We start from the raw sequence: 18,279 nt of genomic DNA on the forward strand, positions 1-18,279 counted from the left end.
TTTTCAAAAATAAATTTTAAATTTTGAAATGATCAAAATACCATACTGAATTATTTTTTTGTTTTTAAATATTAAATATTTTGAAAAGATTATGGATTGAGAAAATGTATGGATGACAGTTGTGTAACAGATCAATAATACAACCCCAGATAGATATAAACAAAATTAAGACCAAAAATAAAATCTACATAACGCTCCAAGCTGGTTGTTTTAAAAAAAATATTTGCATAATTTAGACTTTGGTGGTGTACTTGATACCATCTTCTCCATCAAGTACGCCTTCAATGGCAAGCTTGATTCTATCAACAGTGAAGGGTGATAATTGATATCTCAAGACAGGCAATCCACGATCAAAACGAGCAGAATTCACAGCGTGTCTTAAAGCCATCAGCACAGACACACCCAGCAGCACAGGAGACTCGGCAGTTGTCTTCGAAGCACCAACATTTGGCTCACATCTGAATCCGTGTGCCAAAGTTGTGCGAAGCTCCAGCGGCACATCGCGGGCAAGAGGCACTGCGTATGTGTGCATGTCACTCAGCATGGCACCTGTTGCGATGTCATACTCGATCTCTTCAGCAGTCACCCATCCGACACCCTGGATGAACCCTCCTTCCACCTGGCCTGCATCCAAAGTAGGATTCAGCGAGCGGCCAGCATCTTCAATCAGATCTGAGCGCAGGATTGTGAACTCTCCAGTCTCCACATCCACTTCGACTTCGCTGACAGACACACCGAATGCATAGTAGAAAGCGGTGAATCCAGTCTTTGTCTTCCACTGCCAGTTGATTGTTGGAAGAATGAAGTGTGCCTGGCCAGACATCGCATACCGACTGAAGTATGCTGTTGTGCAGATCTCGGGCCATGTCTTGTCCTTCATCTTTTCTCTCAGAGGAGCAAGCGATGCGTTGATTTGCTCACATGCCTTTTTCACTGCTCCTCCATTCAGATCCAACCCAGTTGAAGCGGCTGTTGGTTGTGTGTTTGTGCATGTTTCTGTGGATGTGTGGAGCACATGAATGAATGAAATGTCAATGCCAAGTGTTTCGGCAGCAACTTGTGCGATTTTTGTGTTCAGTCCTTGTCCCATTTCAATTCCAGAGTGTGCAACTTCCACAGACCCATCGGGAAGAACATGAACAAGTGCCTCAGCCTGGTTCATAAAGTCATCTTCAAAGCAAGCTCCGTTCTTCATTGGTGTAATAGCAATACCTCTCTTTGTGCTGGTGTGTGTTGCATTGAATTCATCAACAGCTTTCAGTCTGTTTTCGTAGTCTGAAGTCTTCATCAGCTCGTCCCACATGATTCGAATGAATTTCTCTCCTTTGTTTTGCGAAATGAGTGATCCTGTCACAAGAGGATCTCCAACTTTGTTCATGTTGATATCTCTGATTTGCGACTGTGGTATTCCCAGAAGATCAGCTGCGTGTTCCAAAATCATTTCAATGAAGAGACACGATTGCGGAGCACCAAATCCTCTGAAGGCAGTGTTCGGGTTGTGGTTGGTCTTAGCAGCTCTTGCAACAACTCTGATGTTTGGAATTGTGTATGTTCCCTGCAGCTGGAATGTGCATTTGAACAGCACAGGACCTGTAACATCATGAGCATATCCACCCTGTGCAATCACTTCAGCATCGAGTGCTTTGAGAAGTCCAGTCTTCTTCGAGGCAACGAGTGTGTATCTGCACCACATCGGATGACGCCCTCCATGCACAGCCATATCCATCGACCGCTTCATCACAAGACGGATTGGGCGGCCTGTTTTGTATGCGGCAACAGCTGCTGCAGTTGTCAAGATGCACGGACGATCTTGTTTGCCTCCGAATCCACCACCAAGACGCATGGCTTTGCACATAACTTTGGCACGAGGAATGCCCAATGCGCCAGCCACATCAAACTGAACCTTTGACGGGTTCTGAGTGGAAGAAAAGACATCGACCATTCCATCGTGTGGAATAACAACACAGTTCTGAGTCTCTCCATAATAATGATCTTGCCCTCCGGCTTTAGCTTCTCCTTCGATCACAACCCATTCGTAGTCTTCTGTGTCTGCTTCTCCTTTCTTCATTCTCTCCTCTCTTTCTTTCTGCTTCTGTCTGGTTTCTTCAATAACTTTCAATGGCTCGCCAAGAACAACGTCACTTCCCTCATACATTGAAAGGAATGACTTCTTCTCTACGGCTTCTTCCAATGTCAAAATAGCTGGCAGAACTTCATACTCCACCTTAACAAGTGTAGCTGCGTATTCTGCGATCTGAGGAGTGTCAGCAAGAATGAGACCAATTGGCTGGTGCATACATTCCACAATCTCATCTGCAAATATTTTTGTGTCCATCACAATTCCTGTGTGCTTGTTCTCTCCAGGAATATCCTTTGCTGTCACAATATCCACAACACCTGGGATTTTCATGGCTTCACTTCCGTCGATCTTCAGTATCTTTCCGTGTGCAACGGTTGAGAGGATGAATTCAGCGTACAATCCACGTGGTGGCAGAGGCACATCAACTGTAAATTGGGTCATACCAGTTGCGTGTGATTGGAGATGCATGTTGGACATTGGTTTTCCTATTAAAGTGTCAACTTTCTCGTAATCGAATGAGTACTTTTGCAATTCATTGCGATAGCGGGTCTGTAATGGCTCCAGCTCCAACGGCTTTTCATCAACGGTCGATGGGCACGGTGAAGCCAATGCACTTCCTGATGCGCTTTCCTTTTCGCATTTTTTGGGAACAATAGCTTTCAATGTGATTCCCAAGTGATGAGACATGTTGTAAGCGAACCGATTCAACGCTCCAGGCGCTGCGATGGTGATGTAACGCTTTGTAAGCCAAGTAGTGGGCAAAGGAGGACGAGATTCGTTGAGCTTCTCGCAGGCTGCTTTGTAGGCAGCGTCTGTCGAGGCTTCTGTTGGCATTCCAGTCAACAAAATAGTCTCAATTTCTTTCTTCATCACTTCCTTAGCTGCAATGATTGCTTCTGAAGAAAGCTGTGGTGCCTTCTTTAAGCATTCAGCTGTTCCTTCCAGACGATGGATTACGCAGAGAGGGCGTTTTGTCTTCACTGCCATAACAATGTCAGCTTCGGATGGAGTCGATGATGAGGATGCAGAAGATGACGCACTTTCGACTGCCAATTGAGATTTTCCTTCTGGTTTGAATGCTGCTGTGAATGACTTTGTTGTCTCTCTATCAGCGTTACCTCTTCCGTCAGAGACTGTCAATGCAACATCTGAGAACTTCCATTCGCCTTTTGAGGCTTCTTCCAAAGTTGCCTTCATAACGACTAACATTAGCGATGCAGCATTATCCTTTCTACGAGAAACAAGAAGGGCATCTGTGAACTGTTTCTTTGTAGCGCTTTCGTCGACACTGTTAATGCGCAATGTTGCACCAGTGATGAATTGCTTTCCGTGATTGTTGCAATCCATCACGCAGCATGTTGTAGCTTCGTATGGGGCTGCCTTATCACCCATCGAGCCGCAGCAGCTGCATTTGTCTGTCAGTGGCGTCCGTTGTGATGTTTTGCCTTCAACATCCTCCAACTGAATTGATATTCCAAGAGATACGAGAAGAGCACTCATTTCGCTCATAGACAGCAATTCTCCAGCAACAGTTGAAACGCATCTGATCTGCTTCGATCTCAAACGAGGAAGAATATCAGCCAACGTGCGAAGTGGATTGTGAGTGTTTGCTATTCATATGTTTAAAAATTGTGTATAAGCGGAGAGTAAACAAATGAAAAATAGCAATTTATAAATGAATATAAATTTATGAAATAATGAAATTATTCATCAAACGTGTTTTTGAAGTCTGTGCACGTGCATATTCGAGCAATGTCTGTACGGGAACGGCAGCTCCAATGTGCAATACTCCGTCCTTTTCCGTAATCTCTGAAAGTTCTGCAATTGATGCAGTGCTTATAATTGTACGTTTCGTGAGATAATCACGGAAAATTTGATTTGAATTTGTCGCACCTCCAAGAATCAAAGCATCTGGATGTGCCTTCCACAATGCGCGAAATTCGTTAAGTGATTTAGGTTTGAAGAATTCCCATAGTGAACCTTTAATGTGCAATGATTGCTTGCTTAACTCTACGAGTTCGTCAGGAAACTTTGGAATTTCCAGTTGTGGAGGTTTTGGTCCTTCTTCTGTAAAATAGTCTTTCAAACTTTGAAATATTGGACGGTATCCTGTGCAACGGCATGTATGTCCACCAAGAGTCTCCTCTATATCTCCAACTGTTGGAGGTGGAAGTCCCTCTAATTGATGCTTTTCGAATAGAGCTGTTGTCGACATGATTGTACCGGGCAAGCAAAATCCACATTGAGCACCATCGTGCTTTACAAATGATTCCTGAACCGGAGTTAATTTTTGATTTAAAGCCGTATTCTTCCCTTCAATTGTGTATATCGCGCAACCATGGCAATAAATCAAAGGAAATTGGCAAGATTTTATTGCGGTAATATACGGCTTGGCTTTATTCTCGTCATAGTACATCATTAAAATTGTGCAGGCTCCGCAAACACCACTCCCACAGCTTTCTTTGGTTCCTGTGAGACCAACTTCAGGGTTCCTTAAATATTGTAATAAAGTTGTGTTTGGCTCAAATGAATTCAACGTAACTTTGTTGCCATTCAAATAAAACACCAATGAATTTGATTCCATTATGAATCAGCAAAAGTATAACAACACAAAAATGTGGAACTCAATATATGGGATAAATATTGGAAACACAATATATTTTCTTTATATATAAGCTTTGTTGTTTTCAATATGTGAACAATAACCAATGCAAACCTGAACATGATCCTCAATACCATATACCGGTCATATTCAAGATAAAAGATCAAACCGTTGGAGCACCCATTTAATTATTTATTTCAAATTTTCACACTTTCTTAAACTTTCGTTGCTTTATATTTTAAAGCAATAAGCAAAAAAGAAGATATTATGGAGGACCAAAGCGTTAACGCAACTGTAAATGAGGGAGCTGCACAACCTATTTCCGAAGAGAGTGCAAAATCAGACGATGTTCATGAATATGATCAATCAACAGAAAAAAGCCAACAAAATGCAGAGGAGCCTAATCAACAATACGACGAGCAATTCGAACAAGCAGTAGCAGATGATCAGGAGAAAAAAGAATCTGAAAGTGTTGATACCAGAGAATTTAAGCCTTCAAGCGATTCAAAACAAGAAGGAAGTCTGGGGGAATCTCAAGCAGAAAATAGTAATTACGTGGAACAAAGAAAGGAGGATTCTGGAGCTTATGAATCGCAGGAATCATCTCAACCACTTTCTTTAACTCAAGCAACCGAACCAGAAAAATCTTCATCTCCCGGACTTACTCGTTCAGAATCGCGAGAAAGCCAAAGGCGTACAAGCAGACGTTCTTCTCAAGATGCTTCACCACGGCGTGGAAGGGATTCGTCACGTGGAAGTGAAACAATGCGATCTTCTCGAGCAATGGGAAGCACAGGACGCTCACGTTCTGGATCAACTTCAAGGTCTCGCTCAAGGTCACGCAGTCGACATGGTGCAACAAGGAATTTTATTGATCCAACGGATCCATCGTTTGTTTTGTTTTCTTCAAATGAATTTTTTTTTCAATTAATTTTTTTCTGAAATTATAATATATCTTTTGAATAACACAGTTTCGAGCATGTTGTAGATAAATATGCACGGTCACCTGGGCCTGTGTACGATACTGGAAAAGAGCAAGATGCACTTCTGCGTCGATCATACAACGCTCACATTGGTACGGAATCAAGGGAGAAATTCTTTGCATTGCCAACATTATCTCCTGGACCTGCTTATAATCCAGATGAAAAGAAGTCATCCAGTCATCCTGCGTCTCCTCGTGCAACCATTGGTCGAGCTCCAAAGAGATCTGCGCTTATGCGTGATACAGCCGGGCCTGAAGGACCTCCACCCACTCTTCCACCAATTGAGCTCACTCACAAACACAATTTTGTTGCTACAATTGGGAAGGCCAAGAGAGGAGGTGATGACAGAGAAAAAACTCCTGGCCCTGGAGATTATGCAACCTACAATCGTATGCAGGATAATTGTAATTTTTTAATAATAAAAATAAATATTTTTAATTTTTTGGATCACTTTTTCTTTTTTCCTTTTTCCTTTTAGCACCAAAGCCTTCCAGCAAGAGAGGCACATTCAGCGGACAGGAGCGTGGCTCAGGGAATTGGATATTTAAGTAATCACCACATTGCCCAACTTTTTATTCACACTATTTGAGACTGTAATTATTCGTTTTTGTTCTTTTGGGTTCGCTATGATCCCCTTTTTTTCTCTGTACTTCCTCGTAAGTTTGCTTTAAAGGTGATCGTTTTTGTCATCTTCACTTCAACTCAAATCATGTCATCACAAATTATTATTGAGGAGGAAGAGTTATGTTAATGAGTTAATCGAGATGGTGATTTGATTGACATGTCATTGGCCTTAATTAACACAAAGCGACAGCTTTTGTTAATAAATAATTTTTATAAAACAGAAAAATATTTAAAAAATGAAACATAAAAAGTGAAATGTCTCGAAATGAATTTTTTAAAAAAAGTGTTTCTAAATTTGTGCTTTCGCCCATCCAATCAAGCTTGGCGGGAAGATCTGGCTGAGAGACGGAAGAGCTGCAACCAGTTCGTCATTCGAATTGCACAGCAGCTTCAGTGGTGAGTGCATTGGATCGTCAACTTCCATCAAGCCAGCCCCTTTCCTCTGAACTTTTGCATCGACCATTTGCATCACAGACGATCTTGAAAGGGCAGATTTTGAAGAGCCAGCATTTGCTGCAGCTAATCTCTGAGCAGAAGCAGCAGAGGAATATGAGGATGTGTCTGTTGTGATGAATCCTTCATCCAGCAGCTCGTTGAAGGTCTCAATGAACTCCTCTCGCTCACACTGCACAAGATGCCTTTGGCGCTCCGAATCAAAAAGTGCCCAAATTTCTTCAACGTCGCTCAGCCGCTTCATTCCGTCGGGTGTCATCGCATCGAACGAGCGGGTGTCCTTTGTCAGACGCAGCAGACAGAACAGAATGACAATCGCTGTCTGCGACAGAGACTCAAATCTTGTAGGTGGAGGAGGAAGTTGTGAATGGGGATTGGATGTTTGGAAAGGTGCAGATGAATCTGGTTTCAAAGAAGAAGATGATGATGATGATGATGACGACTGTTTGAGAAGTGCAGAATTAAGTGAAGTGGAGTATTGTTGTGTTGAGGATGATTTGGGAAGGCTGGTGGGAGGAAGGCGAAGTGAAGGAGCAAATGCGAATGAAGAAGACGAAGAATCGCTCAAGTTGAACTTTGCCGAAGGAACCTTCAAACGAGCTGCAGGGCCGAACTGAGGAGCAGAATACAATGAAATGGTTGGAATGACATCCTTTTGGAAGGAAACGGTGTGTGATTGGCGTGCAAGGCAGTTCATCAGACTCAGTTTCTGCAAATGGAAAAGTCAAATTTTGAAGTGGAAAAAAATGAAAGAAATTTGAAATTTTAAATGTGAGGAATACCATTATTTGCTGAAGCAAGTGGATTGAAGCTGAAGCATAGAAGAAGTTAAGCATTGACTGTTGAAACTGAGCAACACGGAAAAGATTCTATTGAAATGTTAAAAAAAATGAAATCATGCAAACAAATTCGAAATCAAATTTAAAAGCTGATAAGATTCAGATTAATATGGCATGCCATTATCGAATTGTTATATGAATAAACATCTGTCAGCATTTCATCAACAGCCATCGCAACATCGTCTGAAGGCGCAGTAAATGAAGGCTCCAAATCCTGCAAATAATTTGGTGTTGCGCTCTTCTTCGATGACTGTGTGATTTGCTTGTCTTCACTTGAGGCACTTTCAGATGACACATCAGAAGAAGAAGGAGAAGAGAAATACGACGAGCGATACGGCTGAAGCGTCTGAGAAGCAGAAGAAGAAGGAATTTGGACAGCTGCCTTTGGCTTTGTGGTTGTGGTTGATGTCTTTGCTTGGCTGTTCATCTTCTTTTGAGACTTCTTTTTGAGCAAACACGAAACACATTGGCAGCCTCTCTCCAGCAACGGAATGATCGAGTTGTTGATTGAGGACTCATCCAAATCAAACAGCGGACCATATTTCTTCAGTTCTTCATTGTCTTCCTCTTTTTCTTCTTCTTCTTCTTTGCTTGTATTTTTCTCCAAGTTTGTGTCAGCATACAGAGCAACAGGTGCTTCTTCTTTCACTTTCTCTCTTTCATTCAATCGTTCCTTTTTTCTTCTATCATTCTCCCTCTTCATCTCCTTCACTCTGTTCCACATCGCCTTCCACGCCTTTGGTAAGCAGATCAAGCACTGACTTCTCAAATGCTGCATGCAGTCAACAAAACCTCCATTCCTCCAGCCACGAAGAATCTTTCCGCTGAAACGAGACTGAACACGCTGCTCAAAACGAGAGGAAACATCCTGAGAGGGGGAAATAATAGGTTATGATTCAATGAATAAAAAAATAAATGTTACAGACAAAAAAGCGAAAGTCAAGAATTATGACAAAAAATTATACAATTTGATGTAAACTCTTTCTTTAAATAATTCGTTTCTCACAAAAAAAGCATCTTTTATTTGTTAACATATTCAAAATTCCCACTCATCCACCATAACATCAACAACATCCATACCTCACTCATTGTCCCCACCAAAACAGCGCCTGGTGTGAATGTCTGTGCGAAGTCGAGGATGCCATAGAGCAGCAGCTGAGACGGGTCGAGTGCCATCCACTGGTCTAAGTGCAGCAGGACAAACAGCAGTGGACGGTTTCGAGGAGCAAACAGACGCAAAAGATGCGGAATCGAACGAGGCATCACAGAAAGTGAGGGCATTGCAGACAAATCAGAAGATGTGGATGGGCGAGATTGGGATGTGTTTGTGGATGATTGGCACAAAAAGGGAAGAACAGAAGGATATTCTCTTTTTGTGGGTTCCTCGTTCGCTTTTTGAGTGAACGACACGACGCTCGAAGAAGACGATTGACTGTTGTCGTCTTCTTTGTTTGCTGTATCTTCTCCTCCTGAAGAGATGTTCAGCTCTTTCAGTCTCATTTCTCTTCTTCTTTCTCTCTCAACTTCTCTTTCCCTCTGCCTCCTTCGCAGCTGAGCAATGATTTCAGCATAAGCTGCAGAAGGTCCACTCAAAATAGCACCGTCGAGCCAGACGACGTCAAAAGGACAGTCAGAAACAGACAGCAGCTGTCTGCTGGAGGAAGGGAAGGATTGTGTGAGAGAAGCATTTGAAGTGTTTGTGTGTGTGGATGATGAATGAGAAGGTGCGGGAGCAAACAGAGGATTCGTCATGATGCTGTCTGTCTGCTGGAGCAGTGCTTTAAGAGGTGGGATTTGCGACTGCAATGGCTGGCTTAATTGTTTGATTGTCGATGAAGCAGAGTTGTCTGTAGTGTTCAATGAAAATGCTTCTTCTTTCTCTGAATGAATTGCATCTGATATTTCTGTCCCTTCAATTTGAAGCTTGTTTGTAGTTTCTCCTTTTTCTTTGTTCATTTTTTCGCTGTAATTCTTCAAAAGCTTGCTGAATAGCTCATCTCCATTAAGTTTTGTTCGTTGCTGCTTTGTTGAACTTCCTTCTGTTATGTCGCTTTCTTCTTCGCCTTTCCCTTCACCCATCAACATCTCAACAAGCTGCCCTGCAAATTCTTTTCTTTCCTCTCGTTTCTGCGCTTTTTCTGCCAATTTCCTCATCTTTCGCGACAAAACTGCTTTTTTCCTGCGATTTTTTGCTTCTGGTTCTGAACTTTCTTCGGATGTGGGCTCGATATCATCATCGTCTTCCTCTTCTTCATCAATTTCTTCTTCTTCTTGTGATGCTTCGTGTTCGAGTTCTGAGTCTGTTTCAAATTCTGCTTCATCTTCTCCTTCTTCTTGTTCTTCCTCGTCTTCTCCGGGAACATATTCACTCTCTTCTTCATCGTCTTCTCCTGTCTCCGACTTTCTCTTTCTTCCTCTCTTCTTCCCATTCTTCCCCTTTCTCTTCGTTCTATTGTTATTTGTTTGACTTCTGAGCTGTCTAGCTCTTCTTTTGGCTGCATCGTTCACAACTTTCATTTCTGTCCCATCTTCTGCTATGATAAACAAATCATCATCTTCTTCATTAACATCCATCTCGTTAATAGCATTTGCTTCTTCTTCCTCTTCCTCCTCCTCCTCTTTTTCTTCTTCTTCTTCATTTGATTTTCCTTCCTCTTCACTTTCATCTGTATCTATATTATTCTCGTTATCATTCTCGTCTTTCTCTTGTTTATCTGCTTCATCAGTTTCATTTTCATTCTCTTCATTTGTCAAACATTTTCTCTTTCGCCCTCTTTTTTTGTTTGTTGAGCTTTGTTTTGTGTTCCCCTTTGCCTTTCTTCCTCTTCTCTTCTTTGGTTTTTCATTCTTTTCTCCAGATCCTTCTCCATCTTCTCCTTTTCTTTCTCTTCTGCCTCTTTTCTCATTCTGTCCATCATCCGTATCAGCAGCACCAGCATCCTCGTCTTCTTCGTCTTCTTCCAATCCATCGCTTTCTTCTGTCGATGACTCGTCATACATATACAGCGGAACTTGCACTCTTCGCAGAACCATCTGCGCCTCTCCAACCACACGCCCCATGCTCGACGGTGATACTATCATTGAAAATTTGTTTTTTCTGAAGAAAGATATGAATTTATTAGTTACGAAGTTAAGTGTTGTAATAACCAAATGTTTTTTTAAAAAAAAGGAAAGAAAGAATTAGAAATTAAAAATATATTCAATAAAAAATGCACAAACGATTTCTTTGATCCAGAAAGAGCAACTTCTGTTCCATCTGACCTAATTTCCACAATTTCAACGTCATCATCGTCGTCTTCGTCTTCTTCCTCCTCCTCATTGTTATCAATTGAACCATTCAAGGCTTTCAACTCTTCTTTGCCTTTCCTTCCTCTTCTGCCTTTCGACTTCATTTCTTCCTTTTCCTTCTCTTCCTCTTCGCCTTTCTGTTCAGCCACATCCTCTTCTGGTTTGATTTTCTTTGGTCTTCCTCGAGACCTCTTTTTTTGTGCCATTTCTTCAATTTTCATTTCTGCAGCACATTCTGCAACTCGTTCAGTTGTGGTTTTAATTTCATCGGTACTTGAAGAACCTTTTTCTTCCAGTTCTCTCTTCATTTTTCGTGTCATGACAATAAAATCTGTTTTAGTTGGTGTCGTTTTGTTGTTGGCTGGAGTTTCTTCTGGTTTGAGCATTTGTTGTGTATTTGGTAATTCTCTTGGCTTGCATTTTGGTGTTTCGAATCTTTCTTCCATATTTTTTTCTGAGTTTATATCTAAATTTAATGATAAGCTGGATCCAGGTTCGGCTGATATTCCAGATGAAAACTGAACTAATTCAATTTTTTGTGTTGAATCATTTGAAGAAGAATAAGGTTGTATTTGAGTGACAATGGGAAATCTCAACTTTTGTGGAGTAAATGGTTGTCGATAAGGCGATCTAAGAGGAGTTGATAAAGACATTGAAAAGCCTTTTGAAGGGGTTCCAAATTTAGCTGCTTCATATTATGAAAATTATAAAGATGCAAAGCATCATGAACATCATTAAAAATGAACAAACAATTCTTTGCATTGAAGTCATGAAGATCATATTTTTTTGATATTACAAGAGAAGGTGAAGATATTGGAGTCTGCTCTGATGCAAGCTCAAACATTGCGTTTCTAGTTTTTAATTCAAAAAATATATAAAAATAGCGTTTAAAATCAATATTCACACATAATAAGAGATTTCTTTCCAGATTGAGGGGGTCCATGAAGTAATATTCCTCCTCCTCCTCCGCAAGAAGTGACATTTTTAAAATATTCCAAAAGAGCTCTGAAAAAATAATAAAAATTTTTCAAATTTTTCATGAAACAGACCGATAATGATGATCCAATCCAAGTAAATGTATTCCTTTTTCAATTTCTTCAATGCGAATTTGTATCAAATTTTGTACAAACAATTTTTGACAATTTTTTTGTGACATTTAATTATTAAATGAAATATTAGCTCGCAAGTATGGTTTAGTTCCTTCATTTATGATTTCTTTAGAAGTACAAAAATCAATAAATGTGTTTTTTTGTTACATAATGATATGTTGTTTTTTATTTATGTTTCAATGATAATTCTATATAGAGAGATAGTGAATATTTTCTTATCGTTAAAATAATTATTAACAAAAATATAAAATAAAAGCAATGTGAAATAAATTTTCAGAAATTTTTTCTTTATGACTTTATAGAGTTTTGTGAATAATAGATATTTTTTCATTTATCTCTCTCTCTCTCTCTTTTTTTTTTTTTTTTTTTTTTTTTTTTTTGGATAGAGTAACATGAACTGAAATCGAAAAGTTTACAATAATTTCAAGAAAATTTTGTGGTTCACAATTTTTATTTGAATATGCGAAAAAAATATTAATGAGATGATTTTTCATTTGTTAAGTTGAAATTATTAAAAAAAACAGGACTTTTTTCTGTGTGTTGAATTTCAAAAAGGTCTAATAGTGATGTGGCAAACCCGCACATTTGCATAAACCCGCACACTAAGGTTTTGATGAAAGTTCAGACTATAAATATTTGAAAAATTAATTCTTTTTTTTTTAAAAACATTTCTTGATAAGAAAAAAACATTCTTTCATAAAAAATATTTCATGTGGGGTCAGCTTTGATCTTTTAATTTGAGCCTTTCTTTTCACACCACTCTCTTTTGTTTTTTATATCTAATTTACAAACCGTTGAAATTGAAAAAACAATATTTGTTAAGATATTCTTTTGTCTTTATTGTTCAAATTGTTAAAAAAAAAGTGAAAATAAAAAAAGATAAAGCAAAAGCCAAGAAAATAAAGATCTTTTTAAAACGTTTAAAAAAAATCGATGTTGTTGATTTCAATACATAAAGCATTAAAAGGTTAAGCGCATAATCAACTGTGTAAAATAGAGGATGTGCTCTACTGACAATGTGCTGTCTTTGAACAGTATTTATCAAAACTTAAGAAAATGAAACAGATAAATAAAAATAAAGAATAATACCGCACAAAAATAGAATGTTTTGAACTTAATGCCTTCGCCACAGAAAGAACGAAAAGTTTTTGTTTTTAAGGAAATTTTCAAATCAAATTATGGTTTTTGTCCCATAAAATATATATTTACCAAATTATTTCATTTATATTTCATTTCAGTGTTTTCAATAATATCTCTTCTTGGAACAATTATTAAACAATTAATAATAAATTCAATGTTACGTTCTGATATTCGAGAATGAGCAAAAATGTTTGATTTTATTCTTTGCATTATGAATGTTAAAAATTTTTTTATTCTGAACATGAACAGAACATACGCAATAGTGAGATGATCAACAGTCATTCGAAAATAAGATCTGAAACTTAAAAAAATGAAATGACTTGAAAATTACGAAATAATTATTCGATAAATGAAAATTCCTTGCAATGCAATAATAAAATCAAATTTGCTATTAGTTCTCTTTGTATCGAATTGAAGCATCTGTAAATCAATCCACATGATAAAAAGAACGAATGGTGTGACTTTTCATTTATTTTTTTTAATAATTGAATGAAAAAATACTTTTATTTCAGCTTTTCTTATGATAATAGTTGTATTTTGGTTTGTCTTTCTTCGATATATGTGTGTTCTCTTATTCTCGTTTTTTTATTCTCATTATATAGATGGCAAACATTGGTTAACTTATGACCATATGAAACTCTATTCACATTAGATCATGAAATGAATGATTTCTTCTAAAGTTTTTCCATGGATAAAACACACAATCATCACTATTGTTTCAAATACGATTAAACCAAAGTGACATTTGCACTATTCTGGGGGAGATAATTATGTGGATATGAGAAAGGCCAACACATGAAAAATATTACAAGTATCAGATAAGTTTATTCAATAAAAATCAAATAATAAATTTACTGATTTGCTTTGGAAGTGTTCAAGGATTGTTCTGTATGCAAAATAAACTATTCAGTAGCAATCAGATCGGACAATTGTCTCATATACATTACTTTTTTCGTTTCATGAAAAGCAGCTCATATGAATTTCATAATCAACAAATACAGTCATTAAATGAATGAACATTTTCGAAATTGTCTATTATATATTAAGTAACAAAAATGTTCACAACAAATAACTGAATGCGAAATTTGTTGGTTCACATTATAACAATATGGTTTGTTTGTAATTTCAAAATCGTTTTCAATTTCGTTTTTCAAAGTTTTTTTAAGGTGCTTTATGTTTTATTTTTTGTAATTGATTGTGTTATTTAAAAGCTGTATTATAATAATTATCGATGAAATGAAAACTTTGTGAATTGATTCTAAAAAAATAATTGTTCAATCATTCTATTTTTGTTTATAATATTGTGTTGTTCTCAAATTCTTTTCTTTTCATAGTTTTTCGATATCATCATCCTCATCAAAGTCTGGATGCACAACGTACTCTTGTAAATATTTGCTTGTCATGGTTTTTATTGACCGAGTGGAGTATATCTTTGGTATGAAATGAGTTTTTGTTGTTTCACTAATATCTTCATTTGAATCTTCCGTATTATCCAAATTTTCATAATCTTGTTCGCTATCATTTCTTAATCTCTTTTTCTTAATTTTCTCATTTTTTGAATGTGTTCGTGTTTTTTTTGAAGTTTGTGACGAAGATATGCTGCTGGAGGAAAAATCTGATTCAGAACAGTTGCATTCAGATTGACTTTCTTCTGAACTGCTTGACGATTGTTCAGAAGCATGGACGCTTTTATGTTTCAATTTGGGAAATAGCTGCACACCCAAAATGTTATCTTCTCCCTCCTGAGAATCTGAAGGTTCAGTCTCTTCTTCTGAGGAATGAACTTCGCAAATTGCTCTAATCTGTTCTGGAGATTGCTCCATCTTTTCAAGTGAATCTTCCGAAGAAACGTACTTTGGAATTTTCTTTGTTTGCTCTAAATCTGAACAATTGTCACATCCGCCAGAATTAATGAATTTTGTTTGTTTTTGTCGTTTTTTTTCATTTGTTAACAATTCCTTTTCTTTCTCATGCAACTCCCAATCTGTCAGAAACTCAGGGTCTGTGATACATTTGCCAGAAATGGACCAACGGCTTGTGTTTCTTGCAGGCTTCACTTCCGGAGGAAGAGAATCAAGAGTTTGATCCACAACATGTGCAATTGAGGATGAGGTGATGCCAGCCTCGAAAAAGCCATGTCTGATTGTTTTCGGTGCCAAAGCGTAATAAACACAATCTGCGATTGCTCTTACGAAAGGCATGAATTCATTTTTCATTTTTTTAATTGAAGGCTCATTTTTAACTTTTTTTAAGTTGGCTTTTTAGTACTGCGTTTGGTCCGAGGTCCAAGGGTTGCAAAATGTGCGACGTATGTGCAGGAATAACAACCACATCCACATTTTCAGATGCAAATTGCAACCACAGTTGAAGATTCTGCCTTGATGAATGACCGTCCAAGATGATAAGAGCAGGTGGAATGGGTTCGTTCTCCTCATCGCAGTTTGTCTTATCACTTTTATTGCTATTAAACTCTTTTTGTTGAATCCTTTCCGTTTCAGCTTCTTCTTTTAACCACCAATTGATTTCGTCGCAATTATCTTCATTTATCAATAAGCGAGAAGAACAAGAAGCGTCTTCCTCGAAAGAAGAAACAAAACCAACACAAGAATTATAAGTTTGATCATCAACATCCGTTTGTTGTTCAGCAGAAGGCAAAGTGTGTTGCATATGAGAGTTTAAGTTGTCTGAAGAAACTTGTTGAAATTGAAGCGATACTCTTTGAGAAGAAATTTCACTGTTTGCTGCTTTTGAATTCACTAATTCTGAAATTGGATCTCCATCATCAGAAGAGACGCTTGCTGTTTTCGCTGTTTCTGAGATGTGTGAATCTGTAAAGAATTCGCGATCATCTGAATGTCTGTTAACACGTGAAGTGATTTGCGCTGATTCTGAAATTGCATTTTCTTCATTTTGAATCTCTTCATGGCTTTGCATTTTCATTATTGATTGAAATGATAAACTGCTCTCTGTTTTTCCTTTTTTGATTTTCTTTTTCATCTTTTCTTGAAAATATCGTTTTATTCGAATCACATTTTGTCGTTGCTTTTGAATATTTGGCAGCACATTTTTCATCATTATTTCTTCAAATAAATTTTTTGTCATCCATCCTTTATTTGACGTGTGCAATATAAAATTTTCATCACTCCACTGTTCTTTTATTTCTTTTTCAAATTTGTTGGGTAATAGAAGATGTGAAGGAAGATGGCATCCATCTGCCCTTACAATAAAAAGAAGAGTCAAATGATGAAGCGGAGGAATTTTCAAAGAAGGAACGAATTTGCATTTGCTCGAGACAACCCTTTTATTTTCTCTTTTGTCAGAAGATTGGCAACTTGTTTCATCCAATTGAAAGATCAATGAAGGATGATATTTTTTCTGTTTCATCAAGTTACGCAAGCGCGATAAAAAAGACAAAACATTACTTTTCAATGAGGCCCTTATACGTGCATGATCAAGCTTAATTGGATGTATTGTTCTAAGTTGTTTGTGTCTAGAAAGAAAACCATATACCCAACGCATGCTGGGCATTTCGATATAAACAGCAGATTTTTCAGAACGTTGTTTTCTAATTCTCCAAGCCTAAGTTTTTATAAATTAGCTGGAAAGAATAAAGAAATCAAACTATTCTCGGGATGTCTTTCAATGTTGGTTGAGTCGAAACATCATCCCAATTCAAAAGGATTTCTTCTAGCCTATCTTCTTCTTCCTCCGACAAATATCTTGGCCTGCCGTTTTTCCCTGCAATTTCTCCTTTTGAAATCATTCGAAGTGCCCTTTGTTGACAATAATAGCTATTTCGTTCAGATTTATTGATGACAATTTTTTCTTTTTTCATATCATCCATTTATGAAAGTTGAATAATGTTCCAAAATATTGTTTTTCGATAAATATTATTTAATGATATGGGAAAAACAACCATAACAGAATTAAAAAATATAAAAAAAACTATTTTAAAATCTATATTCAATTGTTAATAACTTTTGATATGAAATATTTGTTTTAAAGAAACTTTCCTTTCATTTGAACTGAATTGTGCGGGTTTGTGCAAATGTGCGGGTTTATGCGCACACCATAAAAACTATACAGAAATATTATTCATTGAATCTTCAGTGACTCATAATTTTGACAATATAAGATAATTGAGATGAATTCATTTTTTAATTTTCCATTCAGAACGGAATCATTTTTCTGTGCAAATTCACAAACATTCAAAACATTATTACAAATCGAAATTTTGGATGAAGATATACAATTACAACAATATTCACCATTTTTTCTTTAAATCATATTTCAAAGACTTCATGAAATAACTTGATAATTCTCATTGAAATATTGTTATCGTCCTTTTTGAAAGTTTCAAAGGAATTGCATTAAGTAATTTCAAACAATATAATTTCACCAGGTGACATATCAATTATCAAAAGTTGTCTGCACTTTTGAGTGTCAATACGGGGGAAAATATGGTCTTTCAAGCTTTTTTTGCACAAGGCACTGAAAAATTGCTTCACTCATAACTTTATTTCCCTTTCTTAGATTTTAAACCGAATCAGATTTTCATATCAATTTAAAAGTTTCAGTATCGTCATTACATTTTGTTTTGTGACATCATACGTATTTCGTAAAATGAACATTGGGTTATTATTTTTGGAATCATTACTTTTTTCGGAGTGTTTTTTTTTTTTTATTTTTTTGAAAACTCAATTTCATTTGCTAAATAATTAACAATCAAATGTCAAATGTTTATCAATCGTTTTTTTTAACCGGTTGTGGATGCAAATATTTGGAAAAGATATTTTTTGGTTTGAGTTATCTCATATCTGAGTTTTTAAACAAAAATTCGAAACGAAATTATCTAACCGAATTTTTAATTCCAAAAAATATGATTTCAAAAAAAATCACCCACATTTATTTTATATTTTTTGATCACAATAAGTTAATTCACAATGCATAATTTTTCAATGAAAATGCTTGAAGAAAATTATTTTCCCCCGTTTATTGATTTTTAAACAACGCTTTCAAATTTGATATTTTTCATTTATAAAAATAAACTTATTTATGCAAGTTTCAAAAAATGTCTATAAATCAATATAAACTTGTTTTTGTTTGAATTTCAGGTGAAATTGAAGACCTTTTATTAACATCAAGTATTTAATTTAACTCG

The 18,279-nt window shown here is 36.9% G+C and overlaps 3 protein-coding genes across 3 annotated transcripts; 1 reads left to right on the plus strand and 2 right to left on the minus strand.

Moving 5' to 3' along the window:
- Positions 1 to 32: 32 nt before the first annotated feature.
- Positions 33 to 4,711, minus strand: MONOS_14435 (xanthine dehydrogenase). Its single transcript, XM_067867235.1, has 2 exons — positions 3,797 to 4,711; positions 33 to 3,690 (listed from the first exon to the last, which is right to left on the minus strand). Exons 1-2 carry the CDS (start codon positions 4,662 to 4,664, stop codon positions 233 to 235), a joined length of 4,326 nt encoding a protein of 1,441 aa, XP_067736013.1. The 5' UTR covers positions 4,665 to 4,711; the 3' UTR covers positions 33 to 232.
- Positions 4,712 to 4,864: 153 nt separating this feature from the next.
- On the plus strand, positions 4,865 to 6,545 carry MONOS_14436 (uncharacterized protein). The gene is made up of 3 exons (XM_067867236.1): positions 4,865 to 5,572; positions 5,654 to 6,054; positions 6,144 to 6,545. The coding sequence occupies exons 1-3, from the start codon at positions 4,950 to 4,952 to the stop codon at positions 6,215 to 6,217; spliced, it is 1,098 nt and encodes a 365-aa protein (XP_067736014.1). The 5' UTR covers positions 4,865 to 4,949; the 3' UTR covers positions 6,218 to 6,545.
- Positions 6,546 to 6,578: 33 nt separating this feature from the next.
- Positions 6,579 to 12,046, minus strand: MONOS_14437 (uncharacterized protein; the record flags this gene model as incomplete). Its single annotated transcript, XM_067867237.1, has 8 exons — positions 11,919 to 12,046; positions 11,776 to 11,874; positions 11,620 to 11,720; positions 10,801 to 11,554; positions 8,662 to 10,678; positions 7,700 to 8,449; positions 7,525 to 7,611; positions 6,579 to 7,451 (listed from the first exon to the last, which is right to left on the minus strand). Exons 1-8 carry the CDS (start codon positions 12,023 to 12,025, stop codon positions 6,579 to 6,581), a joined length of 4,788 nt encoding a protein of 1,595 aa, XP_067736015.1. The 5' UTR covers positions 12,026 to 12,046.
- Between the last annotated feature and the right edge of the window lie 6,233 nt (positions 12,047 to 18,279).

Source organism: Monocercomonoides exilis (assembly GCF_001643675.1).
Source record: "Monocercomonoides exilis strain PA203 chromosome Unknown scaffold2-2631571, whole genome shotgun sequence".
Lineage (NCBI taxonomy): Eukaryota > Preaxostyla > Oxymonadida > Polymastigidae > Monocercomonoides > Monocercomonoides exilis.

Coding starts and splice junctions, on each gene's coding strand:
- MONOS_14436 (XM_067867236.1), top strand. CDS start 4,950: ATGGAGGACCAAAGCGTTAACGCAACTGTAAATGAGGGAGCTGCACAA. Junction 5,573..5,653: donor ATTGATCCAACGGATCCATC/GTTTGTTTTGTT, acceptor TGAATAACACAG/TTTCGAGCATGTTGTAGATA. Junction 6,055..6,143: donor AGATTATGCAACCTACAATC/GTATGCAGGATA, acceptor TTTTCCTTTTAG/CACCAAAGCCTTCCAGCAAG.
- MONOS_14435 (XM_067867235.1), bottom strand. CDS start 4,664: ATGGAATCAAATTCATTGGTGTTTTATTTGAATGGCAACAAAGTTACG. Junction 3,691..3,796: donor TGCACAGACTTCAAAAACAC/GTTTGATGAATA, acceptor ACATATGAATAG/CAAACACTCACAATCCACTT.